The sequence below is a fragment of the Phodopus roborovskii genome, unplaced genomic scaffold, assembly GCF_943737965.1.
Source record: "Phodopus roborovskii unplaced genomic scaffold, PHOROB, whole genome shotgun sequence".
NCBI classification, from domain to species: domain Eukaryota; kingdom Metazoa; phylum Chordata; class Mammalia; order Rodentia; family Cricetidae; genus Phodopus; species Phodopus roborovskii.
The window spans coordinates 27,367,501-27,395,428 of NW_026126418.1; the positions used below are offsets into that span (position 1 = coordinate 27,367,501).

A 27,928-nucleotide genomic window follows, 5' to 3' on the forward strand; every position below is an offset into this window, starting at 1 on the left:
CAGTACTCGAGAGCCTAAGGGTGAACAGCAGTTGACTTTCTAAGAGACTGGGATTCTTCATCTGTATGGGGGAAATCATAAGTGAGAATGCATGCATGAGCTAACTTCTCCATGGCCCCTGGCCTAGAGTAACGCTCCAAGAAGCTAAGCTGCTCTTCTCATGTTGTTGATGCTGTTTATTATCCAAAGTGAATACCCTTGCAGGATGACACTGATGTCACACTAAGAGTAGGCTCTAAATGCCTAACATGTGAGAAGACCACAAAGGGACAGTAGAGCCCGAAGTTGGTTGATACACAGAAGACATACCATTTTTGTTTGTTTCTTTCTTTCCCATGTCTTCTTATTTGCTTGATAGTGACTTTCATCCTCCAGATCCCAATTAATTAGTTTGTACCATCTCACATTTCAACTTTAAAACTATGTCCCTCTCATATTTGACTCATATCCCCATGCGGACTGGAACATCGTCTGAACCACAATAGGACTCCAGAAATATTTATTGCATGGGTGATTTTTTAAAAAATCAAAAAAGTATTGAAACCCTGTGAAACCCTGGCTTCTAATTCTGTTTAGTGGCAATGAACTTACTGAATTCATAGGTAATCTGTGCTTACCAAATGGTTTGAAGGCCATTAGTATAAATAGATAATTGTCTTAAAGGCTTGAAAACCATGTAGTGTCTAAAATGTAATCCAGCACCTGACCACACAGTGATGGAGACTGCTTACCTCAGTGGAAGGCAGCAGTGCTACTTTCCTGTGTCTGAGTTCCTTCATAGCCACATGTTCTCCTGTGATTGTTCAGCCCGTGTCCATGCAAATCATGTCCATGCAAATCACTTGGGAAAGTAATGGTCTTAAAAATACAGGTTTGTGACTCTCATGATCTTGATGAGTTCATTCTCATTTTGACGTTGAAAATACAATAGACAGGTGATCAGGCCAGTTTCATTAGCTCATCTCAGACCACTGCAGTCAATAGCTCATTCACCCAGCCACAGCCTCCAGTCGCCTCCCGAGCTTCTGAGGCCAGCCACCACCCCACCTCCTGTTTTGATTACCTACTGTTTAATTGCATTGATAGATTTTGTTTTTCTTTTCATTGGAATCTCTGCAAAGTGCTCATCTTGCTTCTGTATTTAGACGCATTTCAGGCCTCTCTACCTATATGAGCTGGAAGGTGGGTTTCTGAAACATGTAAACATGTGTGAATATGCACATTCTTCCCAAAGCACTAGGTGATTACTTCTAACTTTTACTTCTTTTTAGAAAAGAAGAGGCTTATTTGGGACCAATAAATTCTGCCAGGTAAGGGCTTCTCGTAGCCGGACCTGTGTGGCAGGGACTTGTTAGTTTTTCCTTTTATAAGCTTTGTTATGATTATTTCCCAGCAAACCATAATCTTCCCTCTCCACAGACTTTTTTGTGTAAACAGAAATAACATGAGCTAAGTTGATATAACTGACTAACAAGCATTTGGTCATTTAAAACTTATACCTTACACTTAATAAATTGTTGAAAGCACTCATTTTTAACAATTAAATGTCTATGAACTGCCAATTAAATCTTTAAAAATATTGCTTTGGTGGTGTATAATCACAGTTCTAATAATAATTTACCTTAACATTCTATATATGAAATTATTATACACATATGTATTTTTTCATTTGATAAATTTAACTTGGCATTTTAGGGTTTCTGAGAATGTCTATTAATCTAGGAGCCATTATTCATTCTGGAAAGGAATCACTAAATGAATAATAAAAGAGTTAACCACTGCCGTGTGATTTCCCGGGGAGACATAAAGAAACATCTGTTCAACACCATTATTGAGGGATGGATTCTGTCCAAGTCTTTTGTCCCAGTTCTGTCAGTGAACTTACTGGGGTTATTTTCAGGAATGTGTACAAATCAAAGGTAACCATACATGCATCTATACCACTAGGAGTCCTACCCACAGCATTCACAACTCATATAAACTGTACTACTGAGTAGCACCCCACCTCTCTGGGCAATTTGCAGGCAACTTCGTGACCAAAGTGGCCCCCACAGCCTATTGCTGACTCCTATATAACCTCATTGAAGAGAGAAACCTTATAAGGATAGCATGAAAGCTCCCTAAGCTCATTAGTCCCATGAGCCTCGAAGGCTCTCCTTCTCCCTGGTGAGGGTCTCAGCTGCTCTGATTTAATGTGGTGATGATCACATTTAACCCAGTTTCACCACAACCATTTACTAACTCAGCAGATCTCGGGATGTGTACAGAGAATAGCCATCCACTACAAAAAAAAAAAAAAAAAAAAAAAAAAAAAAAAAGCAGTTAATAGTAATTCTTTTCATAACTTTTAGAATAGCACAGGAAAACATAAAACGAAACTTCAGAATAGTGCCACTTTCTACTTTTTAAAAAACTGAAAACCCTTTTTATGATACTGAAAATCTAAATCTTGCCCATATGGTTCAGGTATTGAAGGTCAGATGTCAGTACCCAGCACTTGTTTCAAGGGATCAGAGAGGCTGACAACTAGAGCATCTACACCCTTTTACAATTTTCTTCTCATTAATCATGTCTAACAAATAATATTTGAGTAAAATGTGTCTTTTATTTTTTCTTTTTTTTGAGATAGGGTTTCTCTGTGTAGCTTTGTAGACCAGGCTGGCCTCAAACTCACAGAGATCCACCTGCCTCAACCTCCTGAGTGCTAGGATTAAAGACATATATCACCACTGCCCAGCCGTGAATAAAATATGTAATTGTAGCTGTTTTCAACTTTCTGTTGCGAGAGAAATACCAGAAAAAACAACCTAAGGGATGGGGTGTATGTATAGTTAGTTTTCATCCATGTGACCAAAATACAAAAGAAAACACAACCTAAAAAAAGTGACTTTATTCTAGATCACAGTCTCAGAAGTTTTTGCCCATAGTCCGTGGCTCTGTTTATCCTGGGCCTGCCATTCGCAGAACAGGGTGGTGTTGGGATGGTGTAGCTGGAAGAAGCTACTCATCTCATGGCAGAGAAGAAGCAGGGTATCAGGGAGGGACTGGGGACCAGGTGTACCCTTCAGCAGCTTGTGCCTTTTTGTCTGCTTGCTCCAGGGAGGACTGACCTCTCCCAGGTTCTACTGTATGTCTCCCTAATGCCACCTGTGAAAGATGGAACACTGAGCCGGAGTGGGACATTTCATAGTCAAGCCATGGGTGGAGAAATTCCTTTGGGTTGTAGTGTGTTATGGTAGGGATAGTATGGCGGCTTGAGTGGCTGCCATCCTGGTGAGCAGAGGAGACAGTAGAGGCTTGTGCTGGAGGGCTTCCTGTTTCTTGCCCTACAGCTCCACCTAATCCCCCAGCCTATTGGGTAGGACCACTTATGTTAGGATTGGTCACCCCCCTCCATCCCCTACCAGTCCCACCCACCCCCCATCCCCACTTAGCTGATTCTCTCTGAAAATGGCCTCACAGATACACCCAGGGCTGTTCTTGTCCCAATCCACACTGGCACTCAGGATTTACCATCAAAATAAACCTCCGTGGGAAAGATAAACAGATTTAGACAAGAGGAAAGCATGGGTATTTTCTGAAAACTCATATAAGGAAATCTACCATTTTCAGCAGAAAACAGTGCTTTTTCCCAATGCTTTTTTTTTCTAAAAAACCCTCTTCTAGTTCTCTCGTGCAAACATTAATGAAAATGACTGATCCAACAACAATGAATACATAATAAGTATAATCTTTCTGTTAGATACATTCCTATAGCTGGTGAGTTTATTAGCTAACCCCTCATTCTTTTTTCAATTAATTAATTCATTTTACATTCCAACCAGTTTCCCTTCCCTCCTCTCCTCCCAGTCTCCTCACTCCACTCCCTTCTGTACCCCCAGTTCACTCTTCCTGGATTTCTGTTCAGGAAAGGGCAGCCCTCCCATGGATATGAACAAAACTTGGCATATCCCCTTGTATTAAGGCTGGACAAGGGGACCCAATATGAGGGATAGGGGGTCTCAAAAACCAGCAAAAAGAATCAGAGACAGCCTCTGCTCCCCATTGTTGGATGTCCCACAAGAAGGCTAAGCTACACAATAGAGTATCCTTTTAAGTGAGAGACATTAGAAGTAAGATTTTGATATGACTAGCTGGAAGTCATTCATATGAAGGCAGCAGGTCAGGAAACAAGGAAGCCGTTAAAACTGCTGTCCCATCTGAACTGACTTAGTGAGGAAGTCTATGATCTTACACACTGCAGGAGCCAGGTCTGGTGCCAGTGTCTTGCAGGGACCTCCTTAGCATGCTTTGGGAAGCAGGCGCCTGGGGACTTGGCTGTCTCTGTATTTGGAGTGTTCAGCCATGACTTAACTATTAGGGATGGAAAATAGGAAGCAGTGTTTTCAGTTTGGTGTGGTACAGATATCAGATTTGAGCAGAATACAGTTATATTAGGAATTCTTCGGAAAGGAATTTAGGAGGAATATTTCTGCTCAAGGATTGTGTTGCATCCACCCCTAATTATCTTGGTTTCATGAAAATTTTAAACTAGAATATGTTAGGTTCATATTTTGTGTGTGCTTCTGTGCCATAGTGTAGGTAAAACCAGGAGACATGTATTCCTTTTAAGGAATGGAAGCTTTTATTTTAAATATTAATTTTCAATGTGTTTTTAATGAGTGATAGGAAAAAAATGTACATTCTAGTAATGGTTTAATGAATATTATTATTTATGCTTTGATATATGCTTGATATAAAGATAAAGTACTCAATCAGATTTACTGCAGGTATGAGCAAAGTAGCATGCACGAGATAACCATGCAATTTTATCCTTTGTATTTCACACAGTACTAGATGGGAAATATTTTATACAGTCTGAGAGTAAAGCCTCTTGATAAAAGGCTCTTGGTCAACTTTGAAAATTTGGGAATTTCAACACTGCCAATTAAGCTAGTCTGTTTTATTTTTAAGCCTATACAAATTGATATGCTAATATTTGCCCAGGAGCCATTAGAAAGTATTTAGATAAACACATGTACAAATAAAATAAATGGCTAATGTTTTCTTCCCTGACTTGGGATTTCCTTACTGATGGTTTTTTGTTATTGTTTTGTTTTTGTTCTCTCTTGTCTCATTTTCATGCAATAACATTCAAGGACTGTCAAATAGGACAGCGTTAACACTTGCCTAGCATTCATTAGGCTCTGGGTTGGGATATGAGACCGTATCTGTCACTCCCTGCACATTCAAACCATCACCCTTGTTTTTAGAGTGATAGTTCCTTTACTGTCACCTCTTCCAACTCTTAAACTTGTAGCAAAAAGTAGGCTAATTCTAGTAACTTCAAATTTTTACTTTTGAAGAATTTCATATGTGAGTACACTTAATTTACCCAGTTTCTACCTCTCCCCCCACCAATTTCTCTAGTTTTCCCAGTCCCCCCCCCTCAGATTCATTATCTCCTCTTCTATAATTAACATTGTGTTATATACATACGTGACTGTGTGCGTGTGTATACACACACATGTCTTCTACTACTGTTGTTGTATGTGACATATATAATAATAACTCTGCCCCTTTCTTGCCGCATGTAAGTTCTCCTAATTGCTAATTTTATACTTTCTTGATTTATAATCATGATCAGGGATGGTATTTGTTTCTTCTCTCTCAAATGTCACCCACTAATCCAATGTTAAACTCTGAGCTCGGGAGATTTCCTCGCTGGTGGTGTCAGTTGACCTGTCCTTGTCCATGTCACACCTGTTGATTAGTAATTCACCGCTCATCATCTGCATTGTTTTGTGAGCTGCCAGTCATCTGATGTTAGTGCTGGGGATTAATTTCTGGGGTACATGAGAGAATCATCACAGTCTCTTTTCACTTGCTCTGCAGATAGAATTGCTTCTTTTCCTAAGTGTGATGGCTCTGTACTGTGAATTTTCCTGTTGCCGAATACTTTTATTACTCTATATTCTCCTTCCTTTGTATGTTTTCTATGGAAGCCAAAACGAATCACAGACTATAAATCAAAACCATGCCTGATCAATATTTAAACAAGGATTGCATATATTGACCAATCTCTTACATGCATCTGAGTGTTTGGTAATGTACTTTCCAGTACAGTGAATTTCAATCCATAGGACATGAAAGCTAATAAATTATTTTGAAATAAAGATACACACTTTCTTGTTCTGTAATAAGAGCCTGACATTTACAACTTTGCCATAAATCAAAACTTAAGAAGTTAAATATATCTGTAGTGACTGTCACTGATATCATCCGGGCCCATGATGGGCATTATCGCTTCCTACAAGGAAAACATTAACAACTTAATTTTAACCTTAACACTTGACTCTTTGGTTTTCTTGAAGTCTGACTCTTTAAAATGTCCCATCTCTCCTTTGGTCAGTAGGAGGTTGCTAGGGATGTGGTGATTCTCTTGTGGTCCTTTGTATGTTACGACTTCAAACAGATTTGTTTTGCTTGTGTTTTTATTCTTAATTCCCAGAGACAAGAACATTACAGATGCATGAGATTCCTTGATAGCCTCATTTGGGAACAAAGAATTAAAACCTTCAGGAGTAATTCTACTCCTCTTATTTGCCCACAGCACTCTTTCCTTTGAAGGTAATTTTGACTTTTTGTGTTTAATCATTTGCTCTTCAGATGGACCCTGTGCAGAAAGCTGTCATTAACCACACGTTTGGAGTCTCCATTCCCCCAAAGAAGAAGCAAGTTATTTCTTGTAATGTGTGTCAGCTTCGCTTTAATTCGGATGTGAGTATCACCATTTTATTGCTCTCTGAAGTGTGCCAATGCTGACTGGCCTGAATATGCCCATCTCTTTTTATTTGTGTGCTCTGTGGTGTTTCAGCACTACTTTTCCTCCTGATGGCCCACTGGCTCCAATGTGTTCAATTCCCAAGTGACTCAGATTCAGTGCTTCAAATTTGAACAAGTGATTGATCATAAAAATTAAGATGTTCTCTCATTTTATGCTCGATCACACTAATTCTATTTGCTTGTCAAAAATACTTGAGAACTAGAAAATGTGAAAAAAAATTGAGTGAATGCCAAGGAAGACCGCTGTTATTTTTGACAAGAACTATCACATTTCATGCATGTGTTCAATCTTACTAAATAGCTCAAAGAATAGTGTATTATACAAGTTGTGTTTTCCATTTTTATATACATACAGGGAAAAAATTTTACAACTAGCCAACATAGACATTCTATTGAAAAGAGATACCAAGGAAAGTATAAAATCAAAGTAGATTTTTTAATTTATAAAAAAATAAGTAACAGTACAAATCTAGTAATATTCAACTACCAGATAAAACCAGTTTCCAGTGCAGATGGGATCTGAAGACTGTACCTTGGATGAGGGATTTCCCTAGTTTCTGGACTCAAAAAGCCATTTTGCAAAAAGCATACCACAGATTTAATGTGTTTTTGGAAATACAAAAATAACATATATCCTTCTACATATATACCATGATGTGACATTTTCATAATTCTACAGAGTAAGCACAATGAAATTGCACTGACTGGAAAACAAGTTGATCATGTTCTGAACAATTATATTTAACATGATTTCAACCAAAGTCTAATGAATGTGTGGTCAAGTATAAAATTCCATGAGGAAGACTTTAAAAGCACCTAAATAAACAGACAAAAATAGGATGTTAATTCATTTGACATCTCAGCAGAATGAATACCAAAATTCTCCAAAACTCTTTAAAAAAAATCACTTGCTTCTCAGAATACACATAGGAAAGAAGGAAAAATCCGCAGAGGTATAAATTTTGAAGATTTATTTTTCCAGATTTCAGTACTTACTAGAAAACCTACAGTTATCAAGGTACATTGAAAAATCACTCCACCTTGGGACTGGAGAGATGTCTCAGCAGGGAAAAGCACTAGCTACTTTTGCAGAGGGCTCAGATTCCATGCCCAGCACCATCCATACTTCAGTTTCAGGGAACTGGTGCTCTCTTCTGGTCTTTTTACCAGGCAGTGGGGCCGGCGTCTGCTCTCCCCAGCCTCTCCATCTTGACTCCTCCTTCCTACTTCCTCTTTCCTCCTTGTCTCCTAGTCCCTCCTATCTTCCTTTCCTATTGGCCAACAGTGCTTTATTCATTAACCAGTATGAGAAACATATATACAGAATGACATCTCCCATCATCTCCTCTTTTCTGTCTAAATAAAAAGAAGGGTTTTAACCTTAACATAGTAAAATATATAACATAACTGTTATTAAATAAGAATCATAGTTAGAAATATTTAGTCCATAAATATTTAGTAAGATTTAAAGAAAATATTTTATTATCTATTTTATCTTTGTGTGTTTAAAGTCTATGTAACTTATCTTTAATCCTAACTAAGGAAAACTATAACCATAACTATTTGTCTTTAACTCCTTTAAAGACCATAGAAGGATAATATATAAACTCTAGAAATGACAGAGACATTTTTATTTAGACAAAAAAGAAAAGATGATGGGAGATGTCATTCTGTAAATATGTTTCTCATACTGGTTAATGAATAAAGCACTGTTGGCCAATAGGAAAGGAAGATAGGAGGGACTAGGAGAGAAGGAGGAAAGAAATAGGAAGTAGGGAGGAGGAGTCAAGATGGAAGACAGAGAGCAGAACGCTGGCGGGCTCTCTCTCCAGTAAGATAAGACCACGTGGAGATTAATAAAAATGGGTTAATAATTAAGACAGAGCTAGCCGATAAGAAACTAGTACCTGGCCAACAGCATTATATCAAATACAGAGCCTCGGTGTGTTAATTGGGGCTGGAGCAGCAGCTGGACAAGACCAGCAGAGGGTGGAAAAACCTTACTCCTTCCACCAGAGCACATTGTAGATCTTCCACTCAGTTCTCAATTACATGTACAACCTTGCATTGGGATTCTGTGAGGGCCAGGCATGGTAACACACACCTTTAATCCCACACTCAAGAGGAAGAGATAGAGGTGAGCAGATCTCTGAGGGTTTAAGGCCAGCATGGTCTACACAGTGAGTTTCAGGACAAACAAGCTAAATAAACCCTGTCTCAAAAAAAGAAAAGAAAAGAAAAAAGAAAGGAAGGAAGGAAGAAAGAAAGAAAGAAAGAAAGAAAGAAAGAAAGAAAGAAAGAAAGAAAGAAAGTTAGTTCTTGGACGTGGATTTAAGTTCTTTTCTGAACTTGGAAAATTACACCAACATTGTTGACCTTAGTTTTCTATTCTATGATGGGAAAATGTACCATTCCGGCTCCATGGTTAAAAATAAACTCCATGATATCACCATCAACAGAACAGGATACAAACACATCTGTCATGCAGATAGAACAGCTAAGACCTAAGAATTATGCTTTCTGTTGTATCTTGGAAGCCAGGTGTGGTGGCACACCCTGCAATCCTAGAACATAGGAGGTGAGGCAGGAGACTCACAAGTTGGTGGCCAGCCTTATCTACACAGCAAGTGTGAGGCTTGGACAACATGAGACCATGTTTGAAAAATCAAAATAGAGAAAACAAAATCAAAAGCAAATCTGTCCCATCGGTGCTTTGAGGGAGGTGTGAGACTTTCCTCTGTACAGTTCAGAATTTCTCACACCTTTGATCTGCACTCACCATCATCCTTTTTTTTTGTTTTGTTTTTTTTGTTTTTTTTTTTTTGTTTTTGTTTTTCTGAGTATAACTAATATGGACAAGGAAGCAGCATACATGTTAGCACATGACCATCAGGTTCCTGTCGCTATTCAGCATCCCTGTGAAGAATAAAGAAAGAAATGAGATTTCGGAGAGCTGCTTAGATTCTGAGCAATAAAACCGCAAAATCTGGATGGCAGATTCAGAAATGTGACATATATGTGTTCCTCGTATTTAGTAATGGTGTTATAATCTGCATAACCGAGCTCTCTAACTGAGCATTTTTTATTGGGGAGAGAGTTTATTATTTTATAATTACCCTATTTACATTTTAATGCAAGAATTAAGAAGATGCTCATCCTTATTTCCTTTAATAACATTTCTAAATCAGCCCAAGACTCAATTGGCTTCACTCTTCAGTGTAGAAAATATGTTTATTGAAAGATCTGGAAGGCAAATTTGCACAGTAAACAGACTGCTCTCCACGGTTTCCTATAATGCACATAAAACATACCAGGGTAGACCTTGTGCAGTACAACTCAGAGTGACCTAGTTTAAGCATTCTGCAGCCTGCTTTGTCCAGCTTTTACCATCTCAATAGAACTCCACTGTTGGAAAGCAAAAGGCTACAGCTTTATTTACACAATGAAGCCTTATGTAAATGAGCAAGCATTAATCACAAACATTTCCCAAGTGAACCTTTACAAATTGACACCATTAACTTTGCCAGGGGCAGGCACTGCAGTCCAAGAATAATGCACTTTACAAAAGAGTCCTGGACCTTTGCACAAATATGTGCAGATGCCAATGGCTGCTTTCTCTTCATCATCTTTTTTTTTTTAATCCTAACCTAGGATAAACCAAATGAGGTTGTCATGAGCCCCCATGTTCCTTTGTTTGTTGATAAATGAGTGCACGCTGTAGGATGATCATAAATTGATGAGCCCTAGAAGGAATCTTTACCTATCAGCTGCAAAGTGTCATCTCTAGAGAAGAGCCCAGTCAGGAAAATGAGCTAACATACACTTCACAAATAATACCTTAAGGCAAACATTTTTCTCTCTCTTTGCTAGGTTAGGAATTGGTAGATCACAAATAATTTCTAATTTACATATTAATTCCAGTTCCTTGGAGACTAGCAGTAGAAGGATCAGGGAAATACAAGTGGAATTTTACATAAGAGCAGGGCAACTTGGTTTTCTTAATTAAGTGTTTAAAAACAGAGATGACGATGACGTCATCATCTCGCCATAGTTCGATATAAACAATCGTTATCCCATGTGGATTCCCCATGCTCCATAGGGAAACAGAACCAAAAGCACAGTGATCTAACCAAGTTTTACAGACTCTAGTTCAGGGATAGACCCTAAAATAATGGAATTCATCATTAAGGCCACAAATTATGAAACATGAGATCGTATTCCCCAGTGCTAATGCCATATGCTTTCATTACTAGCATGGCACTAAACCATCTGATTTGCAAAATCTACAGTATTACAGATACTATCAGAGTCCACATTATCTTCATTTTATCTTACTTTATGGCATTTGTAGGTTGGTGAGTTTTGTTGGCAATGTCCTGTCTGGATTATGGTATGGGCTTCAGTTTAGCTGGTATCTCTAGATTTTAGCCCTTTGTCCTTCTTTCTATGCTTTATGCCTTCCTGTCTGGGGATATAAAGAGATGACCTCATGCCAATTCTTTGATTGACCTCAGAATATTATAGATGGGGCAGGAAACTGAAGGTTTGCTTCGAAGAAAAAATAGTAGGGTGACCACCCATTTGTGTGAACATTTTTGAGGGTGACCTGACTGTCCTTCACCAGCTGCTGTGTGACACCAAGTCCCTGTAGCAGCTGCCCTTCCTAGGAATTCAGATCACACCCAAGAACCCGGAACCTTGGTAGATGCTATCTTAGAAAATGTCCTTTTAAGCAGAACTGAAGTGGACAGTTGGGTGCAAATATTTTCTGAAACATCCTTGAACTTTAGACATCCTTGAACTATCTTTTATCTCTAAAATATGTCATCCCTTATTCTCTGTATTCTCTTCCAACCCATTCATTACATTTCTTCACCCTTCATTCTCCACCTGATCTTTTCTTTGACCCCAGTGCCCCAACGAAAGGTCACTGTCACATGAATCCAGCCAACATTTATACATGAATTAAGGGTATACTTTAACTGTTCCCTACTTCATATACATGGATCTAACCACTGTCAGCCACCTCTACACATCTACTCTATTGCTCTTGAAAGCCCTTAGGGTAGATAGCTACTCCTCAATAGTTTCATTTATGTAATTGCACATGAATTTTTAAAGTATGATATAAGTTTTAAATGTATAAAATATAATATAAATATAAAGCCTTCAATGGTCAGGAGATCCAAAAGCATGGTTTAGACATCTCTCCCCCTTAAAACAATCTTGCATGTATCCGTACTGAAAACATAGATTATTTTCCTTGATTTTCTTCCCTAAACACTATGGCATGAGAGCCATTACATAGCATTTATATTTTAATTTGAAAAGAATACAGGCGAATACATGCAAATGCCATGTATAAGGAACTTCATCTTATATGAAGAACTTCAGCAACCACAGACTTGGGCACTCAGAAAGCTCCAGGGAACAATCCAATCCCTCATGAACATGGAGAACAGCTACACACACACATGGATAAGTTGTATTTATTTGAAAGCACTGGTGCCAAGCCTGTTGGATTTTACCTTTGCTAACATGGTTCATTTTGAAAATAAATGAGTCCTGAAAGTGGACCATGCTGAAACACGAGTCTCTGGTGGGTTGGAGAAGGTAGGACTTCAACCAAACTCTGCATCAGGCCATTAATCTACAGCGATACCACAGGGTTCATGCCTGAGTTGCTGATCCAGGAACTCCCATGCTTAGCGTAAAATTTACATCTGCTACTAACCAATACAAATTATTAGAAAAATTCATATTGTAAGTTTGAAAAGCCAACCAGTTCTGTCAAGAACAAAGGTGCAATGCCAAAAATAAAAGGAATCAATAGCTTCCAAAGAAAACCTAGAAAGTGATAGCCAGGTTTTGTCAAACATTTTACATTTTTTCCCATAAATAAGACTATTTATATTGATTCTTAGGTTTAGAGGGTAGCGAAGCAGATAGGAGGTAATTAAAAGCATAAATCTCCAGGGCCTGAGAAGGTAATTCTCTGTTTCACAGACAGAGCTGACAAAATGATGAACATTTTTTGCTCCAACATGACAGAAATATAGCGTGATTACACAGAACAGGGACACAGGGTGCTAAAGTTCTCCTCAATAGCTGCCATTAAACAAAGCTCTTAAAAGTTCAGTCAGCTTTTTGAGGTAGATAGTAGTTACTCATTAAATTCTTTAAAACCTTGCTTCCATGGTAGCACTATACAACACAGCAACATTGTCGTCCTCAGCATTCCCTTATATTTTAATCAGATATGTGGAGTATTTAGAACTGATATTTAGACTCACCACTCAGGGCTGGGGAAATGGCTTTCTCTAGTGAAGTACCTGCCTCACAAGCATGAGGGTCAGAGTTTGACACCTGTCTGTAACCCCAGTGCCTGAGACAGGTAAATGGCTGAAACTCATTGATCAGCAGCTTAGCTGAACCATGCTTTAAGTTCAGTGAGTGACCCTGTCTCAAAAATAAGTAAACAAACAAAAAGATGAAGAACAGTGGAGCATGATGACTTCTGCTCCACATAGATGCATGCATGCACACACAAACATATATGAACAGAACACACACACACACTAAATTTGCAACCAGGAAAAAGAAAAAAATACATTAAAAAGAACGGTTTCGTTTTGTTTTTTAAGCGAGTGTAACATCTTATAGAGACTCATCAGATCCTATGTTGCACTAGTGGAAAGTCATGCTGTGTATATAATTTGATATTTTCCTGGCTTTTCTTTAAGCATAGAGATGCTTCACATGACATGGAAGTCTAGCTCTCATCTGTTGCCAGCTGTATTTGGAAAGGTATGATCAACCTAATAGGATGGTACCCAGAATGTAAACGTGGATGACAGAATGAAGGCACTGACACCCAGCCCCGCTTATCAAGGTCCATTCTCAAGAGAAGGACACTAGTATCTCGAACTCACTGCCACCACAGCCAGCTTTCCATTTCCAGCAACCAGATGTTAATTACAGCTTTAAAGAATGCTAGAAGCACTACTTCTCATTTCTAAAATTCTTCCATTACTAACCCCTTTAATACAAAGCTTTTTCTTTTTAATTCCTTTACAGATTTCCCAAGTCATTTTGTTGTTGACTTTTCTTCACCTAAAAGTTTCCATGCCACTTGGGACTTGGGAAAGACTGCTAAGAGTATGTGCTTTACCTCTTCCCTGGATATGGATTTCTTCTGTTAAGACTGATTCTAGAATCATTAACAATAAGGAAAGGTTTCACTTGATTTTTGTGGCTTGGGATTTCAGCTATACATCCATCCAATATATAATTAAAGACAGATAGACATTCTAGGCTGAGCACCCGAGGGCTCCATGTGGTTAGCAGCTAGTCTAAAGTAGCTAGCTGGGCTTTATTTTAGGAAGCATTTGCTTTCCCAAAGCTTCTCTCCGCATGCTTTATTAGTCAGCTGACTAGAATTTTCACCATTTTCACAACAAGAAATGGAAAGTATTATTTATGTATGACCCAAACAGGAAGGAAAAAAAAAGATGGCTGGAAGTTTGTGTGCTTCATAGTGTGAACAGTGTGACTGAGAGTAAGCTATTCCAGGAGAGAAAAGCAACTAAGGAAAAAAAAAAAAAAAAAAAAGACAGCTCCTGCAGGCCTCAAAAGGAAGGTCTAAGCAAGCAGTTTCCTCACAAACTTGGTTATCTACCTGAGGAGAGAAGAGAGAGAGAAAGGTGGGGGTGGGGAGAGGAGAAAGAAGGAGGGATAGAGAGAGAGGGAAAAGGAGAGGGAGGGAGAGAGAAAATGAGATAGACATTTAAGGCTGCCGAACTGTATGATGCTAACTGCAGCATAATTCAGAAGAGAACAGAACCCTGTGGCTAGAATAATCTTGAGTGGAAAGCTGTCTGGTGCTACACTGACACTCTCTGCACGTCATCACTGTAATTGCACACAGGTGGTGAAGAAGGGAAAGCCTTGACTGACTAGGATTTGGGGAAAAGAAAACTGAAGAACTATGTAATTCTATAGATAAAACAGAGAGGGCTTGGCCAAGCTTGGTGACAGTGGCTCATGCCTTTCATTCTGCACTCAGGAGACAGAAGTAGGTGAATCTCAGTGATTTTGAGGCAAGCCTGATCTATGTATCTATACCAGGCTAGCCAGACTACTTAGTGAGACCCGTTCATAAAACAGTACAGCAACAGCAACAACAAAAGCCAAACAGGGCTTGTTACTTATGTGGTCCTCATGAACTTCAGATGGGCAACAGAATTATACAGGGTATTTTGCATTTTCATATCTGAACCAGCCACTTAGAAAGGTGACTGGTATTTCTTCTCATGGGACATGTGTTCATATCTTTTGTCAACATGACCCCATGTTCTAGCTCTTAATTACTTTTAGGAGCATCTTACCTAAACCTTTTATCTTTCCTTTCTTTCTCTTCTTCCTCTCCCTCCTTCCTTTTCATTCTTTCCTTCTTTCTTCGTTTTTTTCAGTGATGGTGGTGGTGATTTGGATAGACCCCAGGGTCTCATACTAGGCAAATTCAACCAAGCTGAACACCAGGCAGCACTCACATACACACACACACACACACACACACACACACACACACACACACACACACTTTAGTTCTATGTTCTAGGGCACATGCAGAGCATACATGTTCATAGATTAGATAGCTGGTCTGACAAACAAGGACTCTGAGGAATTCATCACACCGTCAACATCTAATTCTGGGATTTGAGAATACAGTTCTATTGTGTTTCTATCTGGCTGAAATGTGTGCATTAATCGCTCTAATAGTTGTCACACATAAAGGACATGGAAATAGAATGAAACTTATTGGGGCAAAGGGTTTTACTTGGAAACGAGAGCAGTGACCTGGATGAGAGGGGGCAATGGCTAGAATTTACTCTGTACAAATAAGAACTCTGTCAATGAAATGTTTTTTAAATCAGAAAGTTAGGAACATATCACATGAGCCTCCTTTCCCAAGTCAAGAAAACGTGAAGGAAGTTGACAAGGACAGGAAGCTGGGAAGCAGCTGCCCACATTTTCAATGACATGCAGTTGTAACCTCAGCACATGGATTTGATTGTAACTTAATTTTCATGTCTATAACTTCATTAACATTATAAATCAGAAATGCAAAAGGAGGATGTGGTTTAGTGCTAATGAATGATTCTATTGCACTACTGGTAAGATGCCTGATACCTACTGCAGACTGTTTGTAGTGTTGCCGGTGTAATGTAGGAGACAGGTATTTCCACAACAGAAAAAAAAAGTAGTATACCTCATGCTTAACACTCTCTTGAAATGTAACAAAAATAAATTTCAATTTAAAATAAGGGAGTAGAAACGGGGGAGGTAATAAATGACTCGTGCTTTTTAATTACATGGACACATTCATGGCAGGGGGGGGGGACCCTGAAAACAAATTCCAAATTAAAATGCCTCAAGATTTGTTTCTTTGCCTTTAAAATCCCTGAGGTATCCTGTGTTCATGTCAGATCGTGCCACAATATGAGTGCAAGATTTGTTAATCTGAACACCATCTGAAATGACTCTTGGGTGACTTGTCACCCTAGGAATTTACTCTTAGAATAATTATGTATAGTGGAGTAAGTATGGATTGGGGGTTCCATTGAGAGTGACAAGTTCTCCGTATTAATTTCCACACAGTTAGTAAAACAGAAGTAACAAAAAATGTGCTCATGCTCTACACATATACACACATACACAAACCCAAGCACAATTAACATTTCCTGGGTTGTAAAACTGAGAGGTAGAACACCTGCCTACCATGCCCCAAGCCTTGAGTTCTATCTCAGTACTGGGGAAGGGACATTAAACATAAGAGTAACCACAGCACTTATTAGAGCTTAGGTCAGTGGTTCTCAAGCTGGAGGTTGAATGGCCCTTCCACAGAATACACCTAAGATCATCGCATCCTGCATATCAAATATTTACATAATGATTCATACCTGTGGCAAAATTACCAGGAAGGTTGAGAACCACTGACTTAGACTGACAACAAAAGAGCATTGCCAAGGAAGGGTATTTCATTGCTGTAGTTTAGTTACCAGCATGTGGGCTGGAGAGATGGCTCAGCAGTTGTGAGCACTTGTTGCTCTTGCAGAGGATCAGGGTTTGGTTTCCAATGCCCACATGGTGGCTCACAGCCATACATACCTCCAGTTCTAAGGGACTCAATGCCATTTCTCACCTCCTGAGGCATCAGGCACACTCATGTTACACATACATACTCAGACAAAACATTCATACACATAAAATAGGATAAATAACCCCCTCCAAAAAAGTCACCAGCGTGCAGGGAAGAAAATGAAAAGGCAGACTGCTCTTAACCAGTTTTCTTATTTATCTATACATCATGCAAACCCTTCTAAAGATTGGTGTTCATTCCATAGGCATGAACTCAGGTTCTGCTTTACACCCCCTTTCATTAGGTGTGGGAGATACAGAGTGCTGTCCTGAGATTCCAGGTTTCTCTTTTATCTTTGAACAATCTACTAAACACTCTGACAAAATGTACTTGCACTGTCCCTTAGCCAAGCTAATGATGATGACTCCAGCTTTGCTCCGTAAAGGGTGGCATTCTATATTAATGGGAGACACAGAATCCTTCTGCATAATGCTTTGGAATTGGATGTCATCTGTTTCTGTTGAGTTTTTCCTTGTGTCATTTTGGAGGAATAGAAAAGACTAGATTCTAAAGGATCCATTAATAATTTGTTAAGAGTTTTGTAATTGAAATGGTTTAATAGAACAACATGTCCCACGCATATTTTTAAACTAAAAATTATCAGCAGTCACATTTTGTGATTCTGCCTATACATTTTAACAGATGGCCAGAGAACAGAGTATTCATTAATATCTGTAAGTCATGGGGAAATGATAGATCTCCACATTTGCAAAGCACCACAATAGGATTACTGAGCTTACAGATGTAAAATTAAAAAGAAAAAATAGATAGGAAACTTTTAAAATGTGAATATTTGACATTCCTTTCCAGCAAGCTTGATACACATTTACACATTGAATAATTACCATTTGCATGAATATCCATTTTTACAAATGTGACAAATTCTTACCAATTTGCATGATATTAACTAGGGATCGCTGTAATTCATATATGTATGAACTGCATTTCTGTTTGTTCCAAATTTTTCCTTCACAGACAGTGCATATGAGTCTCACAGGGGGGATCAAAGCAAAAGAACTGTAAACTAGCAGAGATGGCCTCTCAAGCCCACATAAGCACTTAATGCATCGAAATATAAGCAGTACTATAATTTCAGTGACTCTTACATGATTTTAACAAATTGCTTCATCTCCGGCACCTAACAGTCTTTTTTAAAAGCAACTTTAAACCCTCCCCCAGATAACAGCATCTCTTAAAAAATGTTCTAGTTTTTAGACTTTCATACAAGTGCTGCTGAAATTTTCCCCAGTTCAATAGCCATTTAGTAATAGCTTATGCCATTCTCTCTTTTAAAGAAAACTAGTAATTTTGTTACTTATTTAGCATTTTGTTTAAACAATGTCACCGTATTAACATCCTCAAAATTCATATTCGTGAGTGGCTGACTGTGGCAGTCTCTAGCCCAGTTCTTGCCTCTGGCCCTTGTTGCTTCCATATCCCAACCATAGTGACTTTGACTTCCCTTAATACACTTGCACAGCCCCACCCTCGGCCCCTCCCACTCTAGATCTAATTCTTACTCATCTTTCAGGTCTCACTTTAAATATTTCTCCCTCAGTGTAGTTTCAATTTTTGAAAGACTAATTTAGCCCCAATACCACTGGCTTTACTAAATGTGTCACAATTTGGATATATATATATATATATATATATATATATATATATATATATATATCTATCTCCAGGTTACAGAAGGACAGGATCTGCTCGGTGCCTTCTTTCTGATGCCCAGCTCAGTACATAGGAATGGCCCTAAAGGGATCTTAGGACAGTTACTAAACCATGCCCTATGGGGAAAAAAATGACCTTAAAGCAGTGGTTCCCAACCTTCCTAACACTGTGACCCTTTAATAACAGTTCCTCATGTTATGGTGACACCCATACACACACACACACACACACACACACACACACACACACACACTGTAAAATTGTGTTGTTACTTCATAACTATAATTTTGCTACTATTATGAATCATAATGTAAATATCAGATATGCATGATATCTAATATGTGACACATACCTCCCAGGGATTGCTACCCTCAGGTTGAGAACTACTGTCTTGAACGCTACCCCAAAAACTTGTCTTCACTTTAGGCCACCTTTTAGCATCTTAGCAAAAGGGGAGGGTCTGTCTGGTTTTGACTCCTCCTCCTCCTAAAGGCTGTTTTGACCTAAATTCTGGGCTTCCTTCATTGATCTGCAACATACTGGTAAAAAGTCTCTTCATCTTTGGTTGAGTCCCTTTCTACTGTGATTGAGCGATAGTAACAGTCCAGAGTTCTCTGTAAACTCCAACCAGTCATGCTGGCTTCCTGCGGCTTGGTGAGGTGAAATGAGGCTCTACACGGTCAGTGCTTAGCTCCATGCCTGCTGCCTGGCTAACATAGCAGCAGCTGTGTGTCCCTGTTTTTATTTTTGAGTTCAGGGAAATATGTGGTAGCCTCTATGTTTACTGCTTCTCTGGGTACTGTGTTTCCTTTCTGGCTGTGTGTTCTTGGACTCTTGAAAGCGATGGGGGCAAGGTACTCTAATATCTTTCCAAGCAGCTAGCAGTCCTTTATTTACACAAACACGGTTACCACTCAGCTTTTGGTGCATTGTTGCCAACTTACTTCCAGGACAAGATGACCTCAGATTCTATTATTTTCCAGTTATTTAATAAAGCTGATTTGAAATAGCAGAAAAGTGTTTTAGCTCTTAATGTGCTGACACACTCCATAAGGACTACAGTAGCTCCTGGAGACTTAAGAGTCTTAAATTCTTTTCTCTTGGACTTTCTCACACTGCCCTCTTCTCTGGTCCATCCCACTTTCCTGGTGACCCTTCTTCTGTCCTCACTGATAAGTTTCCCCCTTCCACACATCTGATGTCGCTGTCTTCTCAAGACTCTATTCAGACAGATTTTCTCCACGTTGTACACAACTGCTTGCTTGAGATTCTTTTCTCAAATACATTTCCTCCCCAATGTTCTTAATTCCTCAGGAACCTCATCCATCTCCAAAGATTCATCCATCATCTTGTCATCTAGTTCCCAAATAGTCGTCTCCACCCCAGCCACCTTCCTCAACTGGCAATTATTAAATCTCCCCAGGGTGTACCCCAGGAGCAGCTTAGAAAGATACCCAAACAAAACCCTCATTTCCTCCTGACCGGTTTCTCTATCCACCATTACTGTGCATTGTTGATTATTTTTGCCATTTTCTCTGTCATTTGGCTATAGTAATTTCAAAACCAGCTGTTTTTTTCCCATCCTCTATCCTTACTTGAGTTATATTTTGAAGTAATAGAAAGTGTGTACTCATTCACTCATCCACCCATGTAATAATTATTTGTCAGACGTTTAGTCTGCCATGTTTTAGGTAATGTGTCATGTACAAGTTGCACAATAAAGAACAAAGGTCTTACAGGTGTGAGCCGTAATGGAGGAGTGGTCTGGTGGAAGAAGATAGAATTAATCAGATGGTTTCATGAATTCACAAATAAATTTGAAATGGGGGAGGACTTTTGGAAAGTATCAGGCAGGGTCCAAAGGGGGGGGACTGCGCTAGCACTTGGTAGACATTACTTTGGGAGAATCCAGAGTTAGTCTACAGCCTAGTGTGGGATCTCAGAAGACTTCTTCAGAAAGGGAATCTAGCCAAGTTCTGAAGAAAGGGCAGGAATTAACTGAAAACAGACAAAAGGGCTAGCATTCCAGGCTGCAGAAATGTAGACTGACTGTATTTTACTTAGGCTGCAGCCACACTCTCAGTTTCTCAGAGAATACCCAACGAAAACCAGGACTAGAGAGGGAGACCGACATGCAGGTTGCCTATATGATGATTTAGGTTTTTAAAGCAGGAATAGAGAAGCATTGTGAACTTCTTTTTAAACCAAGGAATGGCCATGGTCAGATTTGTGTTTGAAAATACTGCTACAAAGAGCAGAAGAAGGTCTTTGTGTCCGCTGAGAAGACTGTTGTGATCCAGACAAAAGATGATAGCAGCTTTCATCAGGATAGTTGTGACAGAAAAAGAATCTGCCTGACTAGAGATGTACATGAGTGAAATCCCTAAGATCAGACAATTGACAGAATGTGGGTGTGGAGTGTGATAATGAGGGTGCCCCCGTCCTTTCAACAGAGATGGTGTTGATAGCATAGGGGAATGACTAGATAGTTCAGAGAGGGAAACAGCAATGTCTGCCATTAGTTTTGGATATTTGCTTAAGATACTTTGATATTCAGAATGGACACCCAGAATCTGGTGTACAGGTAGTTTTGCATGCTGTAATGTGGGTGAAATTGGACAGAGTAGGCTGGAAAGCTTGGGGTAAAACCTCAGGAAGAGCTAAGAATAAGCAGTATTTGATGACTGAGCAAGGAAGGATGTGCCAGCAAGTGTTCCCTGTGCCAAAATTACCTCTAGATCCCTACCTTGTCTGCTTCATTCAAGTCTCTGTGCAAATTCCCTTCCACAGAGTGTCCTGGGTACCTAAAATGTTACACCACTACTGTGCGCCACTTTATTCTTCCTGTTTCCAGGGGATGGTGCACCATAGTCAGAAAATGTGTCATTTGGCACTTAACACCCCTTCCCCAATATTCTACACATATATGGATTCATTATCTCTTTTCTATGTCCCCAGATTAGAATGCAAGCTTCGGTAGTGTGTGTCTCAACACCTAGAGTGAGGCCTGGAAAATATTAGGTATTCAACATATGTTTATTGCATGAATAGAAAGAGCAAACCCTCAGGGCTAACTTTCAGATTGTAGATTTTCCTTCCTAGTTCCCATATACATGGATCACATTCAAGGAAATGTTTGATTAAAATAATTCACACTGATCTTACCATATGTTCTATGTGAACAACCTCTGTTGTAACTTACTGATCAGCAGAACATCTGTGGGAGTTGGTTCTACTTGCAGAGTGTGAGTTCTGGGGAGTGAACTCAGGTCATCAGGCTTGACTGCAGGTGCCTTTTCCCACTGAGTCATCTTGCTGGTCCCAGTAGAACTTCTAGAAAATATCACACAGAATCTCAAAGGGGATCCCATTAGCATTTGCTGATGAAAATATTTCAGAATTTTTGGTGAATCAGACCTGCAGACATTTTTATTCCTATTTTGCCTCAAGTAGAAGAAGCTCCTATGTGTAATGAAGGCTGCAAATATTAATTTAGAATGAAAACTTCAGGTTTAATCTGCTGCTTTAATGTAAAGACACAATTCTCATGGAGAGGTTGGATATGTGTTGTCTCATTATTCACCCTTAGTTATATTCATACATTATGAGAGTTTATTGTATTGCTCTTCATATTTTATTTACTCTGACACATAACCTTATGCTGGGGCTTAGTCCTTAATTTGGCACTTTGAAATATGAGTTTTTGAATAACTGTAAAACAGATTGTCAAATGAGTAATGGACATATAAAGTACCGCTAGAGCCATGTTTACCCCGTTATGTGAGCATGGAACTCTCAGAGTTGCTCTACCACTGTAGTCGACTTTAAGGAACACAATGTAGGTTCTCATTTTAGACTTATGTGGTGTCATTTCTGTTAATATCTTTAATATGGAAATGAGTGTAATTCTTTCTTGGGCGGATTCAAAGTAAACATGTGAAAGTCTGAGAGCTAATTTATGAGATAGTTCAGAAGGTTTGGGTTGATTAGGTAAAGGGGCACAGTAGTGCCCCATTGAAAGCACGTGGTCCTCCCAAATACGCCAACCAAGCAAGTGAAACTGGAGTCAGTGCACAGTCAGAGATGCCCTCTTATCTCACAGAACCAGAGAAATAATTAACTTTTAAATACTGTGGGGAAAATCCCAAAATAATGAAAAGACAAAAAAAACACAAAATAAAATCTATGTGCTTGATAAAACATTCAAAGGAGTTCAGTCCCTGTATGGATAATTTTAAAGAAAACTAAGTATTTCCTAAATTATAAAAATGGGTTTGGTTTTTTTTTTTTTTTTTTTTTTTTTTACTTACTATTTCATATTTTAGTCAAGTCAGTGTGCAAAGCCCTTCCCTCCTGTGCTGGATATAACCATTTAGAGAGTGTAGCTTTTTGAGTGGATTCTCTGGGGTTAGCACCCATTCCCCTTTGATTGAAGCATGGTAGAGCACACCCCACCACAGTTTATTGCTTCATCTTCCCCCAGTTCAACTGTTGGGACCTTACTAGGACTTCAGTTACGTATGAGGTATTCACTTAATAGTTTCTGTGTTCGGTGCTGATCCCCAGCCCAGAAGACAGCATAAGGACCCCTCGAAATTTACAAAACTGCAGTCAAATGCTGAATAAATAGTCCTGTTGTTTTAAAGATGACTCATCTCAAACACTTCTTGCCAAATTCCCAAGTAAACTATAATGGCATCTAACAGAATTGTGATGCTAAGTGCCGGTGTTGAGGAATTCACATAAGCATTCTCCCATTTGATTGGTAAAAGAAAAATATTTTGCAAAACGCACTCTATAATTTTCACTGTTTATGAACACAATTAAGAAAGGAATTGCCTGGGTTGAACTTTACCTTAGATTGTGTATGTGATAAACTTAGTTTGCTTTTTTGTTTGTTCATTTTTGTTTTGTTTCAGAGATCAGTTTTAATTATGACCTAATTTGAAATGGAATGAGCAACTAGGAAAGAGAGAGAACAGGACTGAACACATCAAAAGACCTGCAGGCAGATCGCAATTGAAATACAGGCGCTTCCAAGTAACAGTGCCTTATGCCTGCCCTTATCAACCCTAAATTGGCAAAACAGTATGCAGTTGGATCCCTAAGGAAAGAAGCTAAGATGCTGAGAATCATCTAAAATTAACAATCCCCCTTTAGATGACTAAAGTGAAGTCTAAAACTGGGAGAAATGACAGCTCTGCTCACTTGAAACTGGGTGAGCAGCCACTGTACTTCTTAGGAAGAGCAGTCCTCACTCTACACCCCAGCCCAGCTGATTATTAACTCAAGCTCTCACCTATTGCTAGTCATCATGTTCAGGTGTATGCCAAGCAGAAACACAGGCAGCAAGGCTCCCAGGCGACTCATAAGATGTACTGGGAAAATTACTTTGAAGTGCACTAAAGATCTCAGTATTTTTAAGAAATGGATTAATTTGCCTCTGTTGAAATGTACAAAGTGAAGCAATGTCTGTGTAAAGCTTGAGTATCAAACAGCAGCATTCTGAAGCAGCTGTGACCCTAGAACTCTTCTTCTGTCTCTAATATCTGATGGAATTTAAATTGGGCCCAAAGAGAATTAGCAGTCTAGAGTGCACAGCATGTTCCTCCTGGAGAGCCACTGTTTCTCCCTTTAGTGATGCAGAAAGATTTGGAGTTGGCGGAGGGGGGAGGGGAGTTCTTCTAGGCTATACAGTCATATGTATAGAATGCCATGTTTAGGGTGCTGGCCTGCTTGCTACCCTTAGCCTGGAGGATACCGTCCATGATGAATCATGGTGCCTTCTGGAGTTAAACAGTGTCTAGGCTCTGGATGGAGTATAGAAACCAGAATTGGTTCACACTAGGTAGATCTTAGAAATTAGCTAAGACATAGAGTCTTTTGAGGCTGAAAAGCTCAACTTGGTTATAATTTTGTCTGGACATTTTGTTTCCAACAGGTTCCACTAAATGAGGATTGAAAAGGGTGAATACCAAAGCCAGTCATAGGTCCTTATTGATTCTGCAGACCATAAAAGGACCAATATCAGAAGAAAGGTTTACTAGCAATCTTTGGGTTGAATAAGCCTCTCTCTTGGGTGTTTCTTAGCATTTGTTATATTGTGACCCTGTCTCTGGGGAGTATCAAATCTTGTCAATGCAAAAGTACATACAATTTTTTTTTACTAGTTAAAAAGAGTTTATGGAAAGAAAATTTAATTTTGTGATAAGGAAAAGACTCAAGCAACTACTTAGCTTCTATTCGGTAATTTTTAATTTGTTAAATCGTTGATGGGTTTCAAAGTGTCACGGTTTTATCTCAAATAATTATCATAGTGTTTTACTGATGATACAGGATTATAGTTTAGCACACAGGATAAAATCCATAATGTAAAAGAAGCATCTAATGCCACAATCACTTTCTATCCAAAACGTTCACTAATAGAGCATTTGATGTGCAATTGAAAAGCACTGTAATGGTTCCCATTTTACAAGGGACATAATTTTTAAGGTAGCACAGTTCAGCAACATTCCTCTGTTGTTTATCAGTGTACTGTAGAGAAGCTAAAAGCACATATGCCAGGAAACACTGTAGTTCAAAGGACATGCTGTCCAGCACATGCTGTTCTCTTTGCCCTAAGTGCCTCCTGCCATGCACTGTCACCTCAGAGCCCACTCCAGAAACAGTGCCCAACCTCAGTGTCCTCTTTTGAGGAGCTTCCATGGTCTCCTACAATCTGAAGAGATCTGTTTTCCCTATTCACTGACTCCTACGGTAGTTAACTGTTCCGTCCCTGCTGTTTTTTTCAACCTCTTGCTTTGGGTTATTTTTTCATCTTGTACTTTGGATTGTGGTGTGTGTGTGTGTGTGTGTGTGTGTGTGTGTGTGTGTGTGTGTGTGTGTGTGTGTTCATCTACTGATCTTCAGTGTGTGTGGCAGGGTAAAGGGTCAGTGTGATCTTCCATTTTTCAGATGTCACACTGTCCAACACATGGCACGTGCCAAATTGATTTTAGAAAAACCAAATTTATTAGCCTATTTATGATGGATTACTTGGCATCGGTTTTACTTAGGATTTTAATTATTTAGGTGTTTTATGTAGAATTTTTTTGTTGGTTTGTGTGTGTGTGTGTGTGTGTGTGTGTGTGTGTGTGCGTGTGTTTATTTATTTATTTATTTTTAACTGACAATACTCAGTACTCGGTAGCCGTACCACCCTGAACACAGCCCATCTTATCTAACATTAACTAGCGGTAGCTGCTTCCCTCATGACATTGCTGAACACTTCGACATCTAAGTGGAGAAAGTGACACCCACCATAGTGTAGATTAGATATTTTCTTCAATCAAGGAAACGATTGTACTTACTTCTTTAAATACAGAAGATCAGTTCCCGTAAGTAAAGAGTCAGGCACTCCCTAGCACTTCATGAGTTTGCCTTTCCTTACACAGTGAACATGATTCGAAATCATGGAGACCGAAGACACCTCTCTGAGGCAGAAATTAGAACTCAGTGAAACCCAGAGGTGAGAGCACTGTAGAGTTTAAAATGTCTCACTGGGAATACTGTGTTACATTTTTAAATCAAAACCTTGTCTAATTCATTATTTTTTTTTTTTAAATTTGGACCAATGAGGTTCTGAGAAATGTTGAGGATTTGGGAAATCAAAGGGACTTGTTACCAAAGGGAATAAACGGAAGAAAATGTATCCCTGGACGTCATTTCTTGTGAAAGCTATTTTCCCAGTGGACAGTGGGTATTCTAGGAGCTACAGAAGGGTCCCCTAAACTACGAGCCTAGACCCTATCAGTTCCTAGGTGGAGGTCAGCATAGTCACTCCAGCAGCCCGTTCTATTTCTTCCAGTTCTTCACAGGAGCTTTCTTCTTCCTTCTCCTTTTTGGATGCTCAGGCTCAAACCCAGGGCCCTGTGCAACAAAGCATGTGTCTTAGTGCCAAGCCGCATCCCCAAGCATTGCTCACTACCAGGGGGGATTACAGCAGCTCTTTTGAAGCCATTTACGCTAGATAGCCATTGCCTGCTGATCAGTCCCTGGACTGTAATGAAGGACAGCCTGGCCAAGCAAGACCATTGTTGACGGGAGTTTGATTGTGGTGTCACCTGGTGCCATGAGTTTTCTGGCTCTTATCCTCGCCTCTTTCACTCCTTAGTTAAGGTGCCTCCTTGCTAATGAAGTAGGGCCAGTGTTGCTGCTATTTAACAGTGTCTCACTTTCACTTGAAGATTTGCCCAGGAGGCAGAAGCTGTTGACATTGCCTCAGATGAAACACTGAGGACAGCAAATTGCCATGAACCAAAAAAAAAAAAAAGTAGAAGTATGCCAAATAAGAGGTGCCTGCCACTCTCCCTGTTCTGAAATAGGCCACTTCACTTGCCCCAAACACCAGTCAGTGGGAGCCAAGGACCCTCAATGCCTACTTCTCCGTGCCCCAAACTCAAAGAAAGTGGGTCACATTGTGGAGAGCCCTTTCTATCCTGACACACAGTGAGGTATCACTTAGCTGGGTCTTTATCTCAAGTGTTAACTGATGCTGTTAACTTTCTTCCCTGATGCCAGGAAATAGTAATGAGGAAATCACACTCTGTTCATCTTGTACATGGAAGTTATATTTAGAGAAGCATGTTCTTGAGCCAAAGGGCACTAAATAATCCTAAACTACTCAGTGCACTTGAGTAGAGTAGGCCTAGAAATGTCTCCTTAGAACCTCACACAGTGCCACATGCCTGTAATCCTAGCACTTGAGAAGCAGAGGCAGGAGGGTCAGGTGTTCAAGGCCAGCCTCTGCGGCATAATGAGTTGGAGACTAGCCTTGACTACATGAGACTCTCTAAAAATTACAAAGGGGGGTATCCTAGTGCCTTGGCATATAACTAAAAAGTAGGACTTCAGGGATTTCTTACGTAGTCATTAAAAGGATTGAGCCTAAAATATTATCTTCCTCCAAAATTAGATAGCTATTCCTATTCGTAGACATTTCAGTGGAATTAAGGTCTAATCCCTTTCTGTGTTGTTTAGGGCGGTGTACTGTCTTGTAACTTTCCATTTCCAGCAAAATTACAATGTAAACTTAGTGCAGGCTTATGGAGATATGTATGGGTATATAATTAAATAGAGATAAACATCTAAGCACTTCCTATCTACTGAATGCCTTCCTAGCTGTGTGACTGTGGATGAGTTATCTGCTTTAGTCTATTTAGTTTCTTGTTTTCAAGACACTGGCTGATAATG

At 39.4% G+C, this 27,928-nt stretch overlaps 1 protein-coding gene across 6 annotated transcripts in view; it reads left to right on the forward strand.

Annotated features, from left to right (window-relative positions):
• The window catches only part of Znf385b (zinc finger protein 385B), a 383,090-nt gene that overhangs the window by 317,796 nt on the left and 37,366 nt on the right, over positions 1 to 27,928 (forward strand). For 5 of the 6 annotated variants that reach the window (XM_051184403.1, XM_051184400.1, XM_051184399.1 and 2 more), the window contains 2 exons: positions 1,272 to 1,310; positions 6,649 to 6,759. In XM_051184403.1, the coding sequence (XP_051040360.1) occupies positions 1,272 to 1,310; positions 6,649 to 6,759 (150 nt within the window). The remainder of the gene's footprint in view (positions 1 to 1,271; positions 1,311 to 6,648; positions 6,760 to 27,928) is intronic. The other variant, XM_051184401.1, reaches the window with a different exon arrangement.